The 21,085-nt window shown below is 45.1% G+C and overlaps 1 protein-coding gene across 2 annotated transcripts in view; it reads left to right on the forward strand.

Moving 5' to 3' along the window:
• The first annotated feature begins 210 nt into the window (after nucleotides 1-210).
• The window catches only part of CREB3L2 (cAMP responsive element binding protein 3 like 2), a 130,429-nt gene continuing 109,554 nt past the window's right edge, over nucleotides 211-21,085 (forward strand). Inside the window, exon 1 of one of the 2 annotated variants that reach the window (XM_070369212.1) lies at nucleotides 211-732. In XM_070369212.1, coding sequence (XP_070225313.1) covers nucleotides 631-732 — 102 coding nt within the window. In that variant the 5' untranslated portion in view covers nucleotides 211-630. The remainder of the gene's footprint in view (nucleotides 733-21,085) is intronic. The other variant, XM_005897684.3, reaches the window with a different exon arrangement.

Genomic DNA, 21,085 nt, shown 5'->3' on the forward strand with positions numbered 1-21,085 from the left:
TTGTCTGCTGCAGCAGACCGTGGCTGCAAGCGGCACTTCAGCCAGAGTAGTTCCCCGGTGACGTCAAAGGCGCTGCCTGCCCACATTCCAAGGCATGGGCGGGGACTTCCCGCAGTCCCCGCCTTTGGGCGGAGAGCAAGACTTTTGATTGGATAGGGCGGCGAGGTGAGCATCCGATTGGTCCCCGCCCTGGACGGAGGCGGAATCTTAGCTGCGTCCTGGAGCAGAGCTGAGGAGGCCTGGGGAGTCTCAAAAGTTTTGAGTCTGGAGCAGTAGCGGAGAGTGGGCTTATTGAGAGGGGCTTTTCTTGGGATGAGGATTGATCTCCTGCCTTTATTTTGGAGGCACACTCTGGTTTATTCTCCTCAGCCTACGATCTGATCTCTGGACAGTCTGTTTCCTTAGGAGATTCTCAGGTCTCCGAGGACACTGGACCCTTGGCAGTTCTCTCTGAGGCAGAGGAGCGAACGGTTTGCTTCCTAAGTGCATAAGCTACACGCATACGCACGCACACACGGGCACACACACAGGCACATACCCTCACGCGGAGGCGGATCTCGCCCACCGAGGCCGCCCAGTCCGCTGCCCTCCTGCGCTCAGCATCCTCGGCCCAGCGCGCCTCGGACCACCATGGAGGTGCTGGAGAGCGGGGAGCAGAGCGTCCTGCAGTGGGACCGCAAGCTGAGCGAGCTGTCAGAGCCCGGGGAGACCGAGGCTCTCATGTACCACACGGTGAGGACTCGGTGGGCAGGGGAAGGGGCGGCTGGAGAAGGGTAATTGTCATCAAAGGAACAGCTCGGGACCGGGAACTGGGAAGGGAGTATTTGGGGAAGAGCCTGCCCAGAATGGAGCAATCTGGGGAGAGGTGTGGTTTTTCTAGCTGAAAGCCTCTGGCCCTTTTAAATTTTTGATAACAGTAACGACCCTTTGTATTCCTTTAGCAACTTATACTCTTCTCCGAGGGCTTTTTACATCTGCTATTTCATTTCCTATTGCTCCATAAAGCTGGAGAGGAGGTAGATGGTTTGATAATCTGTTTCGTTTGCTACTGATTTTTGTGGGATGCTTTTAAAAAACTGGACAAAACAAAGTAGCAGTTTCTTTCCTTCGCCGTCATATTCTCTCCCTCTCTTCTTTACTTTTTAATTTCTATTTTAAGAAATATACCTCTGTGTATGTGTGTGTGTTTTGAAAAAAGGCCTTCCTTTTAGGAGAAAGACTACTTTATTTGACTCTTCTAACCATGCAGCCAAGAAGTCTGCTTCCTCCTTCTTCAGAGGAAAGATCAGCAAAGGGGTATGGAAAATCTGAGTGCACATTTCGGAAAGGGTTGGGGAAGGTGGGACAGCTCACCAGTTTCTTGCTCAGCCTTATGCCCCAGCGACCCTTTTGGGCATTAAACTCTCATAGAGCACACACATTTCTCTAAAAGTTTTCAATTTCAACTAAGTGTTTAGTATTAAATTTGCAACATGAAATTTTGTTTACAACAGCCAGCACTGAGACTGTGACTTTATTGTGAGATCTCTTTGTTTCTTTTTTCTTTTTACAAATGCAGAGTTTATGTTGAGAGAGAGAGAGGGAGAAACACTAATAAAATGAGAAGCTTGGCTGTTTTCCCTTTATGATTCTTTTAGTGGGGTCAGTGCCAGGATATTTGAAACTTGCAAAATGGCCTGCAGGCTCCACCTCTCTGGCCTTGGCCTCTGGCTGACGTTATTTTGGGAAAAGGGAGGAGGGCCTCCCTGTGATTCCCACCAAAGCGTTTGTGGTGGCTGAGAATGGCTTGTTGAAAACAGGCGGAGGGCGGAATGAGAGGGAGTGGAAGCCCATGCTGGGTCAAAAGCCAGATGTGTGGTATGATCTTTTGGGCTGTGCTCGACCAGCCTGTCCTGAGGAGACCATGTAGGCTGCGTTTGGACTGGGGGCCCAGATGTGCTTCCTGTTGCCAGGACAGAACTGAGAGCACATTGGCTCTCAAATATCTTCTGATAATATCTCCAGATGTTTCTCCTGACATGGGCCACACTTTAACCATGTGCGAGGGGCGGCTTTTTTCTTTTGTCCTGGTGAATATTGTGAAAATGTCTCATCCAGCAGCTGTAATGCTTTGGTTTGTCTTTTAGCTGGTGGGATAATTTATGCACAGGGTCCACATTCCCTTCTTAGGGCCTCAGGACTTGCATTTGTGAGATCTCAGGGTTTGAGATGCTACCTGTGACTGTGGCTTAACTCCAGGTAGACTGCTCAGGCTGGCTCTCACATCTTTATGAACAGTTTAAGGAGTAAAGACCTTACCTTTCTCTTGGTAGTAAGGGCTTAGTTTTTCTCATTGTGATGAAGCAGTGACGGGTGATTATTTTTCTTCTAATTTGATTTTTTTTTCCAATTATTTTTTATGTCTGCCACTTAGGGACTTGTCTCTCTTCTGGGCAGCTCTCATAAAATACCACTTGTCATTGTTGCAAGTCATGACCCAGAAACTGAGTATATGAATTAGTGTTGAAAGATGAGGTTTAGTAGCACAGACGACTGGATTATATTCCTTCTAAACTAAGGGGAGTTTGGCAGAGATTTGAAAATAGATAACTTTCCCATCTGTCTCTTGAACTCTGTTGAGTGTCCAGTTGCAGAGCTGGTTATTATTGCCATTTGTCCATAATGTGAAATGGCCTGACCTCCAAGTGGAAAAAGGGTGGCCTGATTATGCATCCACTCAAAGATTTATTTGTTCTTGCAGTGAATGGCTGTTGAGTAGCTTCTGTGTGCAAAACACTGCTCTAAGCAGTTGTTGCTGTTCACTTGATAGTCATCTTGGAGTCTTTGCGACCCCATGGACTGTGGCACACCTGGCTTCCCTGTCCTTCACTATCTCCAGAGTTTGCTCAAACTCGAGTCCATTGAATCGGTGATGCCATCCTACCATCTCATCCTCTGTCACCCCCTTCTCCTCTTGCCCTCAAGCAGCTGGGGTATATCAGTGAACAAAAAAACCTCAAAATGCTTGACCTAGAGAAACTTACACTCTGTGTGTGTGTTCAAGGAAAGATAAACAATGAAACAATAAGCATAAGAAGTAAGAGATATGGTATGCCGGACAATAAAGTACTATGGTAAAAGTAAAATGAGAGTGAGGTAAGGGGGATAGAGTGTAAGGGGAATAGAGAGTAAGGTAAGGGGGATAGAGTGAATTGAGTGATCAGAATAAGCCTCCCATACAAAGTGGATCTGAACAGAGGCTTGAAGGAGGAGAGAAGGATCTCAGCAGGTTGAAAAACCAGAGCAAAGGCGCTCAGGTGGGAGTGCATCTGGCATGAGCTTATGGTAACATCACTTTCTGTTTTAGATCCCCCCATTTGGGTCAGTTTTTTCCTTGTAAATGCAGGTTACTCCAGGCAAAGTGCCTGTTTTTGGAAAGGCCCACTGAAACTTTCCAAGTTGAGTAAATTAGGCATCACATAGGGAGTGGAGAGCCTGCAGGGAGGAAAATCGGTAAGGTAATGTAGTTACCATCTATTGAATATTTATCATCTGAAAGGGAGGGCTAGCTTCATAGGCCTGCCACCTGTGCAGTCCCACAGGGCCCCGCAATCTGATGCTATGCTGTTACCATCTTGAAATCCTTAATCATCTTTGAACAAGGGGCTCCACATTTGGATTTTGTATCAGGTCCCATAGATTGTGTAGCTAGTTCTGATGAAAGGCATTGTACTTAGTGCTTTACAAAAATGATATCTCAATGGAACTTCCCTGTCAGTCCAGTCGTTAAGAATTCCTGCTTCCACTGCAGGGGCATGGGTTTGATCCCTGGACTGGGAACTCAGATCCTGCACGCCCTGCGTTGTGGCAAAAAAAAAAAAAAAAAAAACTTTCAATGTTCTAATGAAGGAGTTGTTTTACGGATTAAAAAACTGTGGCTTAATGAGTTTAAGCAAATTGGTAAAGGTCATTTAAACTCAAGTCTGCCTGCCTCTAGTGCCCAAAGTCTTGCCCACTGTGTTATATGAATGAAGGATCTAGACTTAAAAGGAACTGAGTCAGGGAATGGGAAAGGATATTTGGGGAGTCAGAAATTGCTGAGTCTGAAAGCAGCTAATATTTAACCAAGGTGGCAGTGCAGCCACCAGCCCTTCTTAGCGTGATTACTCTTTTGCTCTAAATAGGGATTTATCTACTACATGCATGATTGCTGCTGTCTGTTTGGCAAAACTGTCACCTACCTGATTTTCAAAACATAGAAGTTGCCGGAGGCTGGGATTGTCACATCTCCCAGGCACCTTCTCTGACCCATCAGGCGCAATGAAAGGAGTGCATAGAAAGACTGAATTTGGAATTGCTCATTAGATCCTGAATTATTAGGGCCTTGCAGTTCCTCTTGAAGCTTACAGATTAGTTCCCGTACAGATGATGAGATATAATTTTAAATCAGTGAGTACTTTTTTGGATACAGGCTAAAAGTGATTTCATAAAAGATGGCAGCTATGAAAATGAGGAGTGTGTATTTTCAAATCATTGTAAGACACCCTGTCAAATTCCCCTCAGCCTGCCGGAGTATTGGACATTTCTAATGTTGATGTTGTGTTTCCTCTAAGATTCTGTGCAGATTACACTTCTGGGAATTTACTGTGGGATTTTGCAATTTAAAGAGCAAAACAGTCTATAAATCTTATCTGTGTATATTATTATATGCACCGACTAAATCTGGGATATAGTCCCTTGGACAGCACGGAGATCAAACCAGTCAATCCTAAAGGAGATCAGCCCTGACTATTCATTGGAAGGACTGATGCTGAAGCTTCAATATTTTGACCACCTGATGCAGAGCTGACTCATTGGAAAAGATGCTGATGTTGGGAAAGATTGAGGGCAGAAGGAGAAGTGGGTGACAGAGGATGAGATGATTGGATGGCATCACCGACTCAATGGACATGAGCTGGAGCAAACTCTGGGAGATAGTGAAGGACAGGAAAGCCTGGCATGCTGCAGTTCATGGGGTCGAAAAGAGTTGGACATGACTTAGCAACTGAATAGCAACAACAATATCTGGGAGGATGCTTAAGAAACATAATTAATGATTTTCTAGTAAGGTGACTTGAGAGACTAGAGGTCAAGAGAGGGAGGGAGAGAGAGGGAGTTGTTTTCACACCGTTCTTTTCGTACTGTTCAAGTTTTTACCTCCTGAACGTATTTAGGGATTGAATAATGACAACATAAAGGCACCACAGAAAACTGGACTAGAGGTGATTTTAGCCTCCATTTCCTTGTAGGGCTGGGGATCTGATGCTCGATTAACACCAGCAGAGTCGGGGGAGGCCTTGGGTACTGAATAGAGGAAGCAGGAGTGCTTGGGGGAAGAAGGGCTTTGAGGCTGGAAGATTAGCAGTGGATTTGTGAATGATACTTCATGCTCCTGGTATCTTCTTATGGCTCAGTTTAGCGATCTGAAAAACAGGGATTTTATCAATGTTTACAATGATTTTTTTTTTAAAGGTATACAGTTGGAACTACCAAGTGTTTGCAAAGATAATAACAGAGGTTCTGCTTGGTATTTTATTTTATCTTACTAAGATATTTCTGAGCTTCCCTGGTGGCTCAGTGGTAAAGAATCTGCTTGCCAATGCAAGACTCGCGAGATCAATCAGTGGATTGGGATGATCCCCCGGAGAAGGGCATGGCAACCCACTCCAGTATTCTTGCCTGGAGAATTCCATGGACAGAGCAGCCTGGAAGGCTCGGATCCATTGGGTCACAGAGTCAGATGCAGCTTACTGCCTAAACAACTACAACAAAATAGTCGATTTACAATGTTGTGTTAGTTTCAGGTATACAGCACAGAGATTTATTTATATACATATATAATTTTTTTCTTTTTTCAGATTCTTTTTTCTTATAGGTTATTACAAAATACTGAGTATAGTTTCCCATGCTATAAGTAGATACACACTACTGATTTATTTATAGTAGTGTGTATCTGTTAATTCCAACCTCCTACTTTAGTTCTGCTCATTTTAAATGCTAAATTTGTGTAAATCCAGTCCTTTGTAGAATTATTTAGTGGTTATACTGCTTAAATTTTATATCCAGTTGGTTCTTAAAGTTAAATGACTGAGCCCATCAGATATGTGTACCACATCTTCTTTATTCATTCATCTGTCGATGGCCATCTACCTTGCTTCTATGACCTGGCTATTGTGATACAGCTAATTCACTTTGTTGTACAACAGAAACTAATTCAACGTTGTAAACAATTATAATCCAATAAAAGAAAGACTGAGCCCAGAGGGTGGTAGGTGGGGAGTGAGTTAAGAGGAGGGTCCTTCTGCCTGGGGTGAGAATGTGAGGCCATCGGGCTTCCACAGCCACAGTGACTGCTGGAAGGCAGATGCTGATCTGAGAGGCTGGTGCTTTCCCCTTCCTTTTGGTGGCCCAGAGACTTGATAGGGCTCCAGTGGGATACGGGAGCTTTTGCTGTGATGTTCATCTCCAGCTGTTGGTCCCTGGCCAGATTCTGTGTGAGACTCTGGGTCCTCATGAGTGAGAAGTCATTACTTCTGGTTACATGACCTCCACCAGCTGAATAAAGGTAATGAATTCCAGTAGGAGACAGAATTGTGAAGTCAGTAGATTATGTCTTGGAGGCCCTAAGTCACCTTTCTTCACCTTCACTCCTTTTGTGTTTCCCTCACTTCTTGGACCCCAAGTGCTTGCTGTAATGGTGTTCCCTTTTCAGCCCCTTCTCTTTAATTTTGCTCTCAGGAAAGATTTGATAAGCTTAACACTAAAAATATTAATATTTATAATACTTAACACATGACCCTCTAAGTGGGCATTTATATTTAACAATAATTATTTCAGATTAAAAGGGTGAATCTCTAAATACAGAACCCAAGGCAATAACCAGGTAGTGGTGGTGGGGAGAAGTATTTGGGGAATTCCCTCCCAAGGCAGCCTTGCATTGTATTACTGATTTAGTGATGATTTAAAGAATTTTCATTGACATGGTGAAAAGTCTTTGACTCAATTATATTATTTCCTACAAAGTTGTTCTCATGGGGTTGACATGGGTTGGGGGAAGGTGGGTTTGGACACGGTTCTGGAAGATGAGAGGGCAATGATGAGTTTTGTACTTGTCTGTCTTGAGAGATCCCTGAGTGATAATCTTCTCTTGAACTCTGATGTGAAGTTGCTCTGGCAGGAGAAATTAGGCCTTGCATCTAGATTAATAATCAAATTAAAGGACAATGCTTGCAGCTGTGAGCAACTGAAAATTGATTCAGATTGCTTACATAATGAAAGTGAAAGTGAAAGTTGCTCGGTTGAATCTGACTCCATGGGCTATACAGTTCATGGAATTCTCCAGGCCAGAATACTGGAGTGGGTAGGCTTTCCCTTCTCCAGGGGATCTTCTCAACCCAGGGATCGAACCCAGGTCTCCTATATTGCAGGAGGATACTTTACCAGCTGAGCTGCCACCATTTCCTACATAATAAGTGAATTATTATGTTCTGTTACAAGACGCCTAAAACTATAGCTACATGTTTGGCTGATTCATGAGCTCCTCAGTGTCACTGTGAACCTAGATTCCATCTCCAGGTTCCAGCTTCAAGTTGTTGGGGACCAGAAAGCAACTCATACCCATATGGGTCTCAAGTATTCAAGATGACAATATCCAGAGGAAGAAGAGAGGTAGTGCCTTGCCTGTGTCCGTTTTTAGGATGGAAGAAACTTTTCAGAAGCCCACCAGCTGATTTCTCTTTAAGCTTTATTATCAAGGATTGGGTGACATCATCATTTCTAAATCCCAATGGCTAGAAAGGGATTTACCTGATTGGTTTAGACTCAACCAGCGTGACCATGTGTAACAATCATTGCTAAAATAGTCTGAGTTGCTAGACCTTTCCTTCATGAAAAGGTGTGTTCCTTTAGCCAATGGTTGTTTTTCTCATAAAGATGGGCTAGCAAATGTAAGAAGTTTTGAGACATTTAAAAATGAAATTGCTCTGCATGCATGGGTTTTCCAGGTGGCTCAGTGGTAAAGAATGTGCCTGCCAATGCAGGAGACTCACGTTTGATCCCTGGGTCAGAAAGATCCCTTGGAGAAGGAAATGACAACCCATTCTTGTATGCTTGCCTGGGAAATCTCATGGACAGAGGAACCTGGTAGGCTATAGTCCATTGAGTTGTGAAAGAGTCGGATACAACTTAGCAACTAAACTGCAATGCATGCAAAGGCTGTCATGGAGAGGGTATTGCTGTGTTCCAACTCACAAATGAAGACATGTAGAATTACCTATATTATCTGAACTCGTTGTATCATGGTTAAATATCAGGGCTGGAAGTAACTAGCTGAGCCTTGATCACGATCACCATGCAGGACAAGAATGACTTATTCTGTTTTAGGTCCACGTAACCTCATCTCTGCAGGCAGAAAGCTGGATGTGTTTTTCTAAAGAAGTTGTTTTTCCACTTGCATATGGCTGTTCAAACAGGGATAAGGTCAGAGTGTGCTTGTTTGCAGCTTAAACTGCCTGCCTCAGCCTGGCATAGCTCTGAGCTCTCTGTGGACTGTCTTGGGGCAAATGGCCTAAGGCCTTGGATGGGCATTTGATAGGATTGAGGGCCTATGGCTGCACTGTGTCCGAATTGCCCAAGTGAGTGAGTTTATGAATGAAGGAGCAGTGTTTACATTCCCTACCTCAGCAGAGGCAAGACTGAAAGGAAATGGTGAAATCCATTATTGGTGTCAGCCTTGAGTATATCCCCCCATGTGGCTCACCACGTGCCCTTCACGGCTCTTCCAAGTGAAGTACCACGTGACCTCATTTTTTCCCTGAATGGAAGTGTCTGGGTTACTCATAAAGCACTTAGGAGGTGATGGCCCATTTATCTGGGAAGAATCTGAGGCCTTGAACCAAAATGAGAGATGCTTAGCTGTAACACAAGTTCCTTGAAGGCAGGGGACATGACTGTTTTTTCTCTGCTCCCGAACTGATGCTGAAATTGACGCTCTAGTACTTTGGCCACCTAATGTGAAGAGCCGGCCCATTGGAAAAGGCCCTGATGTTGGGAAAGATTGAGGGCAAGAAGAGAAGGAGGCGGCAGAGGATGAGATGGTTGGATGGCATCACTGACACGAGGGACATGAGTTTGAGCAAACGCCTCAGTAGTGAGGAGTGAAGGACAGGGAAACCTGGCGTGCTGCAGTCCACAGGGTCACATCACAAAGATTGGGACATGACTTAGTGACTGAACAACCACCACCACCAAGTTCACGATGCTCAGAGATGTGTAATACTTGTTTAACACACTGTTTCATAGAGGGAGGCAGTCTTGGAGAAGCTCGGTGGCCTTGGTCTCTTCTGTTAATGTATTTTTTTAAAACTCTGGATGCTTGTTAAAGCCTCTGCAAGTCTGAAAACTTAATATGAAAGTGAGTTGGGTAGTTTGATGTCAATAACTTTTCTTGTTTAGTTTTGAGAACAAGATGGGAGGGGGCGTGATTGTGTAACAGCCCCAGTTTCCACTAGAGTTGAAGGCAGCATTGTGGAAAAGATAGGCCTTTGAGCCAGGCAGATTTGGAATCCAGGGCCACTGTGTCTGGTGACCATGGGCAAGTTCCCTCTCCTCTTTGGGGCTCAGGTTCTTCCCATGTATCTGCCAGGCCCATAGTGGGCACACTTTTTCACCCTCTCCCCAAAGTCAAATGTCTTTTTTTCTGGGGAGGAGGTGTTCCCATCTCAGGAGTCTGACATCATTCAGGATGCTCAGGGACCTGTAATTATTCCCTCTCACGCATTTTCATTTCCTCTCCTCCTCAGTTTCTGCCTTCTGCTGTAAACACAGGCCTCTGCCTTGAACACATGTTTGCCAGATGCTACTGCCCCTCCTTCCTCTGCTCAGTTTTTCTCTCTTGTTACTGCCAGGTTTTCTCAGACAATAGCTGCAGCCTCCACTTCCTCACTTTTTACTTCGGCCTCCTGTAGGTTCTGGTTCCGACTGCTGCCTCAGGGGTCTCCAACTTCTCTTTGCTCGATCCACTAATCTTTGCTCCATCCCTACCTGCAAGGCTTCATGGAGATGTTTGGCAGTATTGGCTGACCGCATGGTCATCTTGTAACTCATTTTTGCTTTGGCTTTGGTGACACCTGGAATGCTTCATGTTTCCTCCTTTGCCGGCTGCCTAACCATCTATTAAATGAGAGTGTTTGGTACTTGATCTTTTGTGCTCTCTTGGGCTCCTCTATCAGCTTCAGTACAGCTGGTCTCAGATCTTTACATCTGTTAGTTGTCAGTGGATGGAACCTGGGAGATCTTTGGAATATGACCCAAGATTCTTCTGGGCCATCATGAGCTGTTGAGTAGCTCTGGCTGGATGACTTTTGAATCTTCCTGATGTGGTACTTTGAGAAGAGCTGGGAACACTTTGATCCCCCTGATCACTGCACCCCTGTGATCTTAGGGGATGTTTACTGACCCAACTCTACTGCAGGGTAAACCCATGAGAGGCTCACAAGTCACTGCTGGGACCCAGCTGTTTCTCAAGTCAGTGTCACCCATTAGATGCAGGTTGGGGTGGGCTTGTGCTTATTCTTCAGCTTGGGAAGCCCTTTGTGGTGTTCCACAGTGGTATGTCTAATTTTTTTCCGGGACTAAGTGGAAGGTCCATGTGAAAGTCAGACATCACCTCTTGGACCATGTGCCATTGATCCCTTGGGTGTGTGTAGCTGCTGTCGAGCCCAGTTACAGTTGCCCTGTGTTGAATTGCCTGCCTTTGAGTTGCTCTGTTCTTGTGTCATTTATTTATCTAAATTTTATTGACATTATTGAAGAGCTTTTAGAGAGTTGAGATGGGTTACTCTGAGCTACTCAAACGTCTATGCCTGCTTCTTCTTAGAAGTATCTTGGAAGAGAGTTTTTCTTTGGTAAAACTCACTATAGTACAAGTTACTTCACATCCTCCTCCTTGGTTTATGCTGCTCTAAAATGCAGCGTTTGTATTATGGTCCCAGAGGTTCCTTTTAACTCCACCACTGTTCTGTACTGAGTATCATACTCCCACTCTTGATCTTTAAAAAAAATGGGTGATTTAAAACACCAACAACAAAGTTCAGTTGATTGCTTCTTTCATTTGGGTAACTCGGTGGATATAGTTTTGCATTTCATAGCTTATGTCTTCTGACCTAAAAACCTTGCCTCAGTAAAATTCAGACAAAATAAAGAATGGAAAAACAGAGAGGCACAGAGGTAGGAACATTTTTTTTTTAACATCAGAAACACACACACACACACAAAACCCTCTTCAGACTTCTTGGCAAGTAAGAGGAGTCTGGGGAAAAAAAGCCCTACAAACAGTTTTCTAGTCGTCTGAGTGGAAAATCTTGTTTTTTTTTTTTAAATAACATTTCATAGCTTGGAAATGTTTGAATAGTTTTTGTTTAAAGGGAAATTCCTTTTGGCTGAGAAAGAGCCTGCAGGATTCAAACTGATAGGGCTATGTTTTTAGAAAACTTGGAGGAAACAAGGATTCGTGATGAAAATGCTTTTTCACCGGCCAATTGTGATAAACAGAAATTTAAATCCAAGGTTACCAGTCATAGCATTTGAAAGGTTCAGCCATTAACTCCTTCCTTCCCTTTGCTTCCTGTCTGTACATCCTGGGGAAACATCTCTCATTGCTGGTCCTTCCTAAAGGAACTTAGTGAACTGCTTTTCTAAACCTGTGTGTTCTAGGCAAGGAGGGTATGCATTCTTGGCCTCATGGTTCTCCCAGCCAGTGAAAAGGAAGATATGTAAATAAGTTATTAAATCGTAAGTCATTGAATATCTGGTGTATGCTTTAAAGCTGTATTCAAAGTCTTTCTGGAGCACACAGGGTACAGTAACAGATCTGAAGGAGATGAAGAGTTGGAGAGCCTCTCATGAAAAAGATGATATTTGCATTGGGTCCTGAAGTATAAATAGGACTTCTCTGGGCCATAGGAATAGTAGGTACAGAGTAGGACTGTATAAAATGTCATAGCTGATTCTGTGAATTCCAAGTAGTTTTTTTGTCATTTCAGGTAGGGTGTTCTGTGGGGAGTGTTGGGAGATAAGGATAAGATCATACAAAGTTGGCCTGCTTTGTTAACCCATTTGGATATTCTTTTGTGGGCTGCAGGGTAGGAAGCTCTTAAGACTTTTAACAAAAAGAAGAGGGGAAGAAATGTGTCTTCGGAAGGAAACCCTAGTGGTTATAAAGGATGGATTGGAGGGGAGAATTGGTGGCAGCAAGATGATCTGCTGGCTGGTTATGTCATCCTTGAAAGTAGGACAGGGCACAGGGGGGCCTTGCGCCATAGGGAGCAGCAAACGGATGCAAGAGAAGGTCAGGAGCTGGATGTAGGGACCTGGTGGCAGTGGGGCATGACGGGATATGGGAGGCATCCTGTTAGCTTTTTGTTTGTTGTGCTGCACAGCGTTCTGGAGCTTAGTTCCCCTACCAGGGATTGAACTCATGTCCCCAGCAGTGGAAGCTCAGAGTCTCAACCACTGAACTGCCAGGGAAGTCCCAACGTCCTGTTTTCTGATGTAGCAGACAGAGTTGATGGTGCTGCTCTTGGTGGAGGAAGGACAAGTTTGGTGGGGAAGATGATGAGTTGAGTTTTAGACATGGCGATCCAATGTGTTGGAACATTCAGGAGAGATACCTAAACGGCGTTTGGAAACATGGGTCTGGAGTTCTAGAGAAAGGTCTGGTGATACACATTTGGGTGTTATGAGTCTCATGGGGGAGAAGTGAAGCCAGTAGTCCAGGGAGATCAGGGAGAGAGTGAAGAGTAGGAAAGCCGGGCTGAGAACGCAGCCCTGGGGACCTGGGGAGGGTTAGCAGAAGAAGAAGAGAAATCTGCAGATGGAACACAGAAGGAATCAGCAGAAAAAGTGGAGAAAATCCAGGAAAATCTCATCGCAGGATCCAAAAGAGGGGAGGGTGGCTACAGAGTGGTCAAGATAAAGAAGGACTGTGTGCTCTTCAGCTGCCTGCCAAGCCCTGGACCACTGTGTGGTGTCAGCTCAGGGTGGGACTGTGTCTGGAGTCGCTGAGGCCCCGGGGGTCTATACCTGTGGGCGGCTCCGTGGCTTTGTGCCGATGGAGTGGAGGCCGTGCTGCCAGCCAAGAGCAGACACTGCTGAAGGGCGGGCGCTGGGAGTAAATATATGTGGTGGATAATCTATACAACAGTGCCTCTTTCTTTCCCTTTGTTTTTGTAAATTTCATCCTCAAAATTAGCCTTGGAGACTGTCCTGGTGCCTGTGCAGTATTGTGAACGTCCTCTCTTCATTCTTCTCTTCTGACTGAATCCCTGTATTCCTGACATCTTTCTCTTGCTGGGGTCCCTTTGTGCATCTGTCATCTACGGATCTCAGGCTTTGGGGTGTGTAGAAGGAGGGTTTTCTGGACTTGTGATATCTGTGTAAGAGGGTTAACAACTGCAACATTAGTTGCTCAGTCATGTCCAACTCTTGGGCTTCCCTGGTGGTTCAGCTGGTAAAGAATCCATATGCATTGCAGGAGACCTGGGTTTGATTCCCGGGTTTGGAACATCCCCGGGATAATGGAAAGGCTACCCACTCCAGTATTCTGGCCTAGAGAACAACAGTCCATTGGATCACAAAGAGTTGGACACGACTGAGCAACTTTCATTTCACTTCATCCAACTCTTGGTAATCCCATGGACCGTAGCCCTAGTCTCCCCAGTCCATGGAATTTCTCAGGCAAGAGTGCTAGAGTGTGTTGCCATTCCCTTCTCCAGGGGATCCTCCCCACCCAGGGATCGAACCCAGGCCTCCTGCATTGCAGCCACGAGGGACTCAGAGAGTTGAAATTTATCAACTGCCTGTGAAGTTTGAGCATTTTCCTTTCTATATATCTGCTGATTCTTCCAAATGACGAAGTATCACATGGACCCAGTAGTTGCCAAAGACGAGTTTGATCACAGAGACATCAACATTATTCACATGGTAGAAAAATACAAAAAAACCAAATTGGCCCCACTTTTAATGACATAGTAACAGGGGGAAGGTGAGGACAAGTGGTTTTTGTAATAAATGTATGAACCCAAGGGCTTTCCAGTGAAAGGGACATTAAAATAAATGATGCTGCTTCAAAGAAAACATGCAGCTCCAAGCAGTGCCTGTTGGTTCAGGACCTACAAGGAGGACTCTGGGTGGGGGACATCCTTCAGTCCTCCCCATGCCCCCTGCGTGCTGTGGCTCAATGCTGCCTTTACTCTCTGCTGCCCTGTGTCCAGGATGTCATTTTCAAGGCCCTCAAACCTCCCCAGGAGGTGTAGAACAGGAAAGAGAGGAGGACTCTGTCTCCAGGACTGAAGTTGGCCCAAGAAAGAAGAGGGTAGAGAAAAAAAGAGAAGAATTCTGTATCCTGACTGCACAGGGAGGAAGCAGCGGGGTCAAAGTTAAAAAAAATAGACAACTTTTTTAGAACAGCTTTAGGTTCACAGACTTCCCTGCTGGTCCAGTGGTTGAGAATCGCCTTGCAGGGGACACAGGTTCGGTCCCTGGTTGAGGAACTAAGATCCCACATGCTATGGGGCCACTAAGCCCATGTACCTCAGTTAGAGAGTCTGGGTACTGCACCTGAGATCCCCTGCAGCCAGATAAATAGATAAGTAAATCATAAAAATAAAAAGTTTCATGGGTTTCCCCAGTGGCTCAGATGGTAAAGAGTCTGCCTGCAGTGCGGGAGCCCAGGTTCAATCCCTGGGCTGGGAAGATCCCCTGGAGGAGGGCATGGCAACCCACTCCAGTATTCTTCCCTGGAGAATCCCATGGACAGAGGAGCCTGGTGGGCTACAGTCCATGGGGTCGCAAAGAGTTGGACATGACTGAATGAGTAACACACTTTAGGTTCACAGCAAAATTCAGCAGAAAGTACTGTTTCCATATATTCCCTGACACCAAGCACAACCTACCCCAGCATCAACATCCCGCCATTACACACTTTTGGAATGTGGATTCCCATAAGCCAGGGTTACCTGTGACAGCTTTTGATTTTAACTTTGTTTTTTAAAATTAGTCACAGACAAGCTTCCTTTTGTAATCCAACAAGAAGCCAGGTTGGTCCAAAGAGCCTCAAACCTATATTTTTGAGAGTGTGTGTAGGCTGTTTTTTGTTTCTTTTGAATAAAATTTTATTTTAGACAATTTAGGAGCAGACATATAGATTTCAGTTGTTGTTGTTCAGTCACTCAGTCATGTCTTACTGTTTGTGACCCCATGAACTGCAGCACGCCAGGCTTCCCTGTCCTTCACTATCTCCCGGAGTTTCCTCAAACTCATCTCCATTGAGTCAGTGAGACTACAATTAAACTCTTAAAATATGGTGTGTCTCCCTCCCCAACCTCTGCCCCCTTCCATTTACAGGTGGCTTAGGAGCTGGACATTGGAAAGGAGGGTGGGATTGAGTGGGGGAAATACTATATTTTTTTGTAACCATAGAACCTGAAGGCAATCTTTGTAGCTAGGACTTTTAACTTCATACCACCATGAGGTGGTATTCATTTCTCAGGCAGTACCAGGAGTTGTTTTTCTGGTTCTGCTCTGGGTTTTTGAGTTTTCTTCCAGGGTTCCCCTGCAGCCCATGACCTACATTTGGGAGCAGCTGTTAGGCCTAAGACTGTGGGCTGAGGAGGCCGAGGAGGTCAAGCCCAAACCCAGATGGAGACCAGCTTGACCCCCTGGGGTTCCAGGGCATCATGTTCTAACTGAAGGAGCCAGTGATCCTGGTGGTCTTAATGTACACATGCATTTTGTCACATTTTCATGTTTGTTGAGAAAGAAAGGCAGAGAAGGAGAAGTAAAAAAAAAAAACTATTTGGTGTTTCAGCTGTGTTTACACCTTAGGAACATGAGGTGGGTTTTAAATAAAAAGGAACCCAGTGTTTCCTTTCGACTTATAGGAGGAAACTGAAATTAAGCTTGGCCCAGCTGAGAGGTGGATGGTTGAGCAGATTGAATATGATGAATTTTCAGCTTTCTTATTCCTGCTCTTCCTGTTTCTGTTGTGGATTCTGAATGTCCTGTTGTCTGCTGATTGCTCAACCACTGGGGCAGAGGGTTGGTAGGAAAAAACAAGGATTTTGTAGTCAGCACTGACTTCACAGTCCTCATCACCACCGACCAAATTGTTTATTCAGTGCTTCCTAGTGGTGTCAACTTGGCACCAAAAGAGAATGATGTTATGCACCCGGGTCCCTGAAGTAATGGATGAGGCCGATCACCTCAGGCCACCAGGGGCTCTGTGGGCTCCAGCCCCTACTCAGGGCATTCCATAGATGCACTCTTGAGAAGCTACCAGAACATTGGCAAACATATCATAGGGATCCAGTGAATTATTTGCTGAGTGGATGGATGAATGATTCTGGGCTTACGATCTGGCACTGCCTACCCCGGGTATCTTTCTGAGGCTGTTTCACAAGGCCATGACAGAGGATGAGTGATATGACGTAAACAAAGTGTCTGTCTCCAAGCCTGGTACATGGCCTCTGCTTAGGAGGTAATAGGTTCCTGTCCTCCGTTTTTCTTTGTTAAATTAAAAAAAATTATTAAAAAATTTTCTTTGGCTTCACCATGCAGCATGTGGGATCTTAGTTCCCTGATCAGGGTTTGAACCTATGCCCTATGAACTGGAAGCATGGAGTCTTCACTGCTGGGCCACCAGGGAAATCCCATTTTTCTCTTCTGGTAATTTCAGGGAGGCATAGGAAGGAAACACTTGCTAAATTCTAATCAAAAGGGAACAAAATTAGTAAACAGAATAAAGCCTCTCTAATGTGACCTAGTTATTTTGTTTATTTTCTCTAGTTTTATTGGGATATAATTGACATATAATTTAGGAATTTCAGATATACAACATTATATATATATATATATATATTGCAAAATGATTACCAAAATAAAGTTGGTTAAATCATCTCACAAAGTTACAATTTTTTTTTTCCTGGTGATGAGAACTTGTATGATCTACCCTCTTGGAAACTTTCAAATACCCAAGACAGTATTGTTAAATAGAGTCACCATGCTGTAAATTATATCCCCAGGACTTATTTACCTTTTAACTAGAAGTTGGTACCTTTTGACCATCTTCACCATAATGTGGCCTAATTGTGATGACTTTTAGGTGTGGGGGACCGGGGAGAACCCTAAAAGTTTAAAACCTTAAAAAATCCTAAAAGTTTTTTCAGTTCCTATGTGAATCTTTTTAGGCTCAAGGCCTGGTTTTGATTTGCATGACTGGGTTCACAGTTTGATTTTTCAGGCACCTGCTTCTGCAGAACTGAAATTCTGTGTAGGTTTTGAGGAGGTGGGTTGGTAGCAGGTGTTAACATTCTTCAAGTCACCAGAGGGAGGGCATGCAGGGGCTGGTCCATTCGCTATTCCTGCCTTCGCCTGAAACAGCCATCTGTGACTGAAATTACTTACACTGCTTTTTTAAAAAAATATAAAGAGCATTTCTGGGGCTGATTGTGATAAAGTTGGGAAGTCATTTAATAGGAAGAGAGAGGGAAAGAACGGTAAGTATGGTGTGGGATAGCGGTAAGGCTGTCCGCTGCAGCACTGCCTGGCCTCTGGGCCTCCCAGCAGAGCCACTGCGAGTTCTGTTGGTAAGCTGCAGCAAAAGGTGTTTAAGCCACGGGCTCTCCTTCTGACCCACGACCTGAACTGACCTTCCAGAGGAGTTAGTGTAAGTAGTTTAGCGAAGGAACTTCCTCTGACTCTGCTTTTTTGGGAAGCAGAATTCAAAGTTGGTTTTCTCTGACTGCCTCTTTTTAAAAAGTTTTTATTGGAGTATAGTTGATTTACAATGTTGTGCTAGTTTCAGGCATGCAGTAAAGTGAATCAGTTATACATATGAATGAAATCATTCCTTTTTAGATTCTTCTCCCATAGAAGTCATTACAGGGTATTGTAAAGAGTTCCCTAGGCTACACAGGTCCTTATTAGTTGTCTGACTGCCTTTTATGTGGGCCAACTAGCATTCTGTCTATCAGAAGGTCCATAGAGATTCTGGCATGTGAGCGGACTCACATCCATAATGCCTTGTTATTTTGGAGTGGGGCAGTTTCAGCAAAACTTTGAGAGGGAGCTGTTAGAAAACCTGTGTCCAAATCTTCATCCCCTCTGGAAGGTATAATTTTTATTTAACAAACACACACAAAACCCATGGCTGGTAATGGAGTGAACGCTGCAGAGAGAAAAACCCTTAGCTGTAGAGGCTAACAAGTGTGAATAAGTTACCTGATGGTTTTTCTCTATAAAGCTGCTTTATTGCAAAACAGCTGGCAGTTTGGGAGACTGGTTAGTCCTTCACTGGTTTTTCATGAAATGTAGATGATTCTCATGGAGAAGTTTGTTCTTTGGTATTTGCCAACCAAAAGAAAAATATCCTGGTAGGTAGATTTTTTTTCCTGTTGCCCTTTTGAGAAACTATTGCCTAAGCCAAATTTAGAAAAAATAAAACCAGGAACAAAGGTTTCAAGATTGCAAGTATATATGTCACTTGGCTTCAAAATATAGTCATTGAAATGTGTCAGGGGGACCTACTTATGAACCAAGAAGTCTTTTATTATTTGTTTGTTTATGGCTGTACTGGGTGTTTGGTGCTGCATGTGGGCTTTCTCTAGTTGTGATGTGCAGGCTTCTCACTGCGATGACTTCTCTTGTTGCAAAGTGTGGGCTCTAGAGCTTTCAGGCTTCAGTAATTGTGGTGCACGGGCTTAGTTGCTCTGAGGCCTGTGGAATCTTCCTGGACCAGGGATGAAATCCATGTCCCCTGCACTGGGGATTCTTATGCACGGGACCAGCAGGAAGTCCCCAAGAAGTCTTGATCGAGGCCTTTTAGGATTGGTGTAGTGGTTGAACAGTATCAGTGGGGCCTAGGATTGTCCCGTCTTTTCATTATACATTGCCTCATGACTGCAAAATGATTACTTTATCTCTGGCATAATATCAGCCTCCCTGGCAGGGAGAAAGTGAGAGGGCAAAGTAGAAGAGGGTAATACTTGTATTAGAAAAGCCAAGGATGGCTGGACTTCCCTGGTGGTCTAGTGGTTAAGGCTTTGAGCTGCCAGTGCAGTGGGTGAGGGTTCGATCCCTGGTCAGGGAACTACGACCACACATGCCAAGTGGCTCCACTGAAGGATAAAAATAAGAAAAGCCAAGGCTTGCTCTGAGGTCCCTAGCAGAATTCCTGTTAGGTTTCACCGGCCACTTCTCATTGAAGACAAGCCAGGAAGGTGTGTTAGCTGGACACCTTGTTACCCTGAACAAGAGTAGCATCTGACTGTGAGGAAGGAGGGCAGGATGGATACTGAGTGGTTAAGCAGTAGTGTCTGCTGTACCACAAAAGAACATTTTCCCAGACTTATAGGATCCTAGGTCTGGTGGCGCCTTTGAGATGGCCGAGGACAACCCTTCTTGCCAAGATAAGGGAGCTGCTTCATTTTCTTCTGTAATACTTTGGCTCCATGTGTGCCAGCCCCTCAGTTGGATTTTGGGCATCCCTGGGCTGAGCTTCTCATCCCCAGATGTGTAAACTGTGCCCAGAATGTGAGTGTCTGCGAAGTCCCTTTCATGGGAGAGGAGAGGGGCAGGGGCAGGGTAGTGTGTGCATGGGAATCCAAAATTCTGATTATACCTTCTCAGGAAAAGCAGCCAGCCAACAATAATTACTGGGCCGCCTCTGAGCACGGAACCTGAGATCCGGCCTCCTGGAACGCTCGCTAAAGCCATGGAAGACTCAGCTCTGCCCTAGGGGAGCAAAGCCTAAACAGGGCTCCCAGTTCAACGGCACATGTGTGATGAGTGCTGATGGTGGGCGACGGCCTCGGCAGACCAAGGAGCCGGGCCAGGAAGACAGCCTGGAGGAGCTGGCTTTGAGCAGGGCTTTGTAAAGGTCTGTTATTTGGTGGAGAGCAATGGTGTGTAAAAACACTGATTTGAGGGTAAACAGCTTTGCCAGGTTGGAGCCATTTAATAACACTGGCCTGTGTAGCCTGGTGTGTTTCCTTTAGAAGAGCAGCCTTGAGTCAACAGAGTTTATGGTGTGTGCAGAGGGGGTGTTGTGTTAGGCAGATTTACTAGAACATGTCAGAAAGACCACTAGCTCCATACTAACTTTCCCTGTGAATTTTCAATTTCAGTCCTCCCATTTCCCAAGGACTGCCTGGCAGCCCTGACATTTCACTTCTGTCCTTGCTTCTCACTGTTTGATTATTCCTCCTTTCAGGGGTGCAGCCAGTCTCCATGGTGCTGTATCTGTGGGCCCAGTAGTGCTCTGGAGAGCATCCCGATTGGAGTCTCATCACCTCATCTCACCCTAATTACCTCTCAAAGGCCCTGTTTCCAAAAACCATCACACTGGGGTTTGGGGCATCACCGTATGAGTTTTGGGATGGCACAGTTCAGTCCACAGCACTGGGGGTCCACTGGAGTTTCACGAGGCTCCTGACTGACAAGTAGGGGGGACCAGGGCAGTGTGTTTCCTGCTGGAAGAAACCTGTAAGAGTTGAAAACCTGTAGAGTGGCAATTCTTTACAGCTGAGATCATGGACTCAAGTGGGTCTGAGAACCTCCTGGAATGCTCTCCAGGGTATTGTAGGTATAGTACATGATGTACATTTTTCCTCACATTTTCAAAAGAAATTCATGACCCCGAAATATTAAGACCTACCGTCCTAGAGATTGTATTTCTAAAGTGAAGGCTGAGAGGAATCAGGTCTGTGCACAGCCCGTGTCCACGGTCAGCATCCCGCGTGCACGGGAGAGGACCGCCGCCCCACCACACCCCTGCCCCATGCTGCCCGCTCCTCCCCCAGCATTCCGGAGAAGCCCTGCCTGCTCCTGCTGCTGTGCGCCAGTTAGATGCTGACTGCTGACAGGGGAGCTCTTCTCCCAGAAGCTGCATTGTTTGTACCCTAAACCCTTTGTCTGTTTTTTTTGTAGCATGCGTAAAAAACGAGTGGCTTGCATCATAAGCCAAAAAAAAAAAAAATCTTGCTTATTATAAAGATATTTCATAGTATTCTCA

This window comes from Bos mutus, chromosome 4 (genome assembly GCF_027580195.1).
Source record: "Bos mutus isolate GX-2022 chromosome 4, NWIPB_WYAK_1.1, whole genome shotgun sequence".
Classification (NCBI taxonomy): Eukaryota; Metazoa; Chordata; class Mammalia; order Artiodactyla; family Bovidae; genus Bos; species Bos mutus.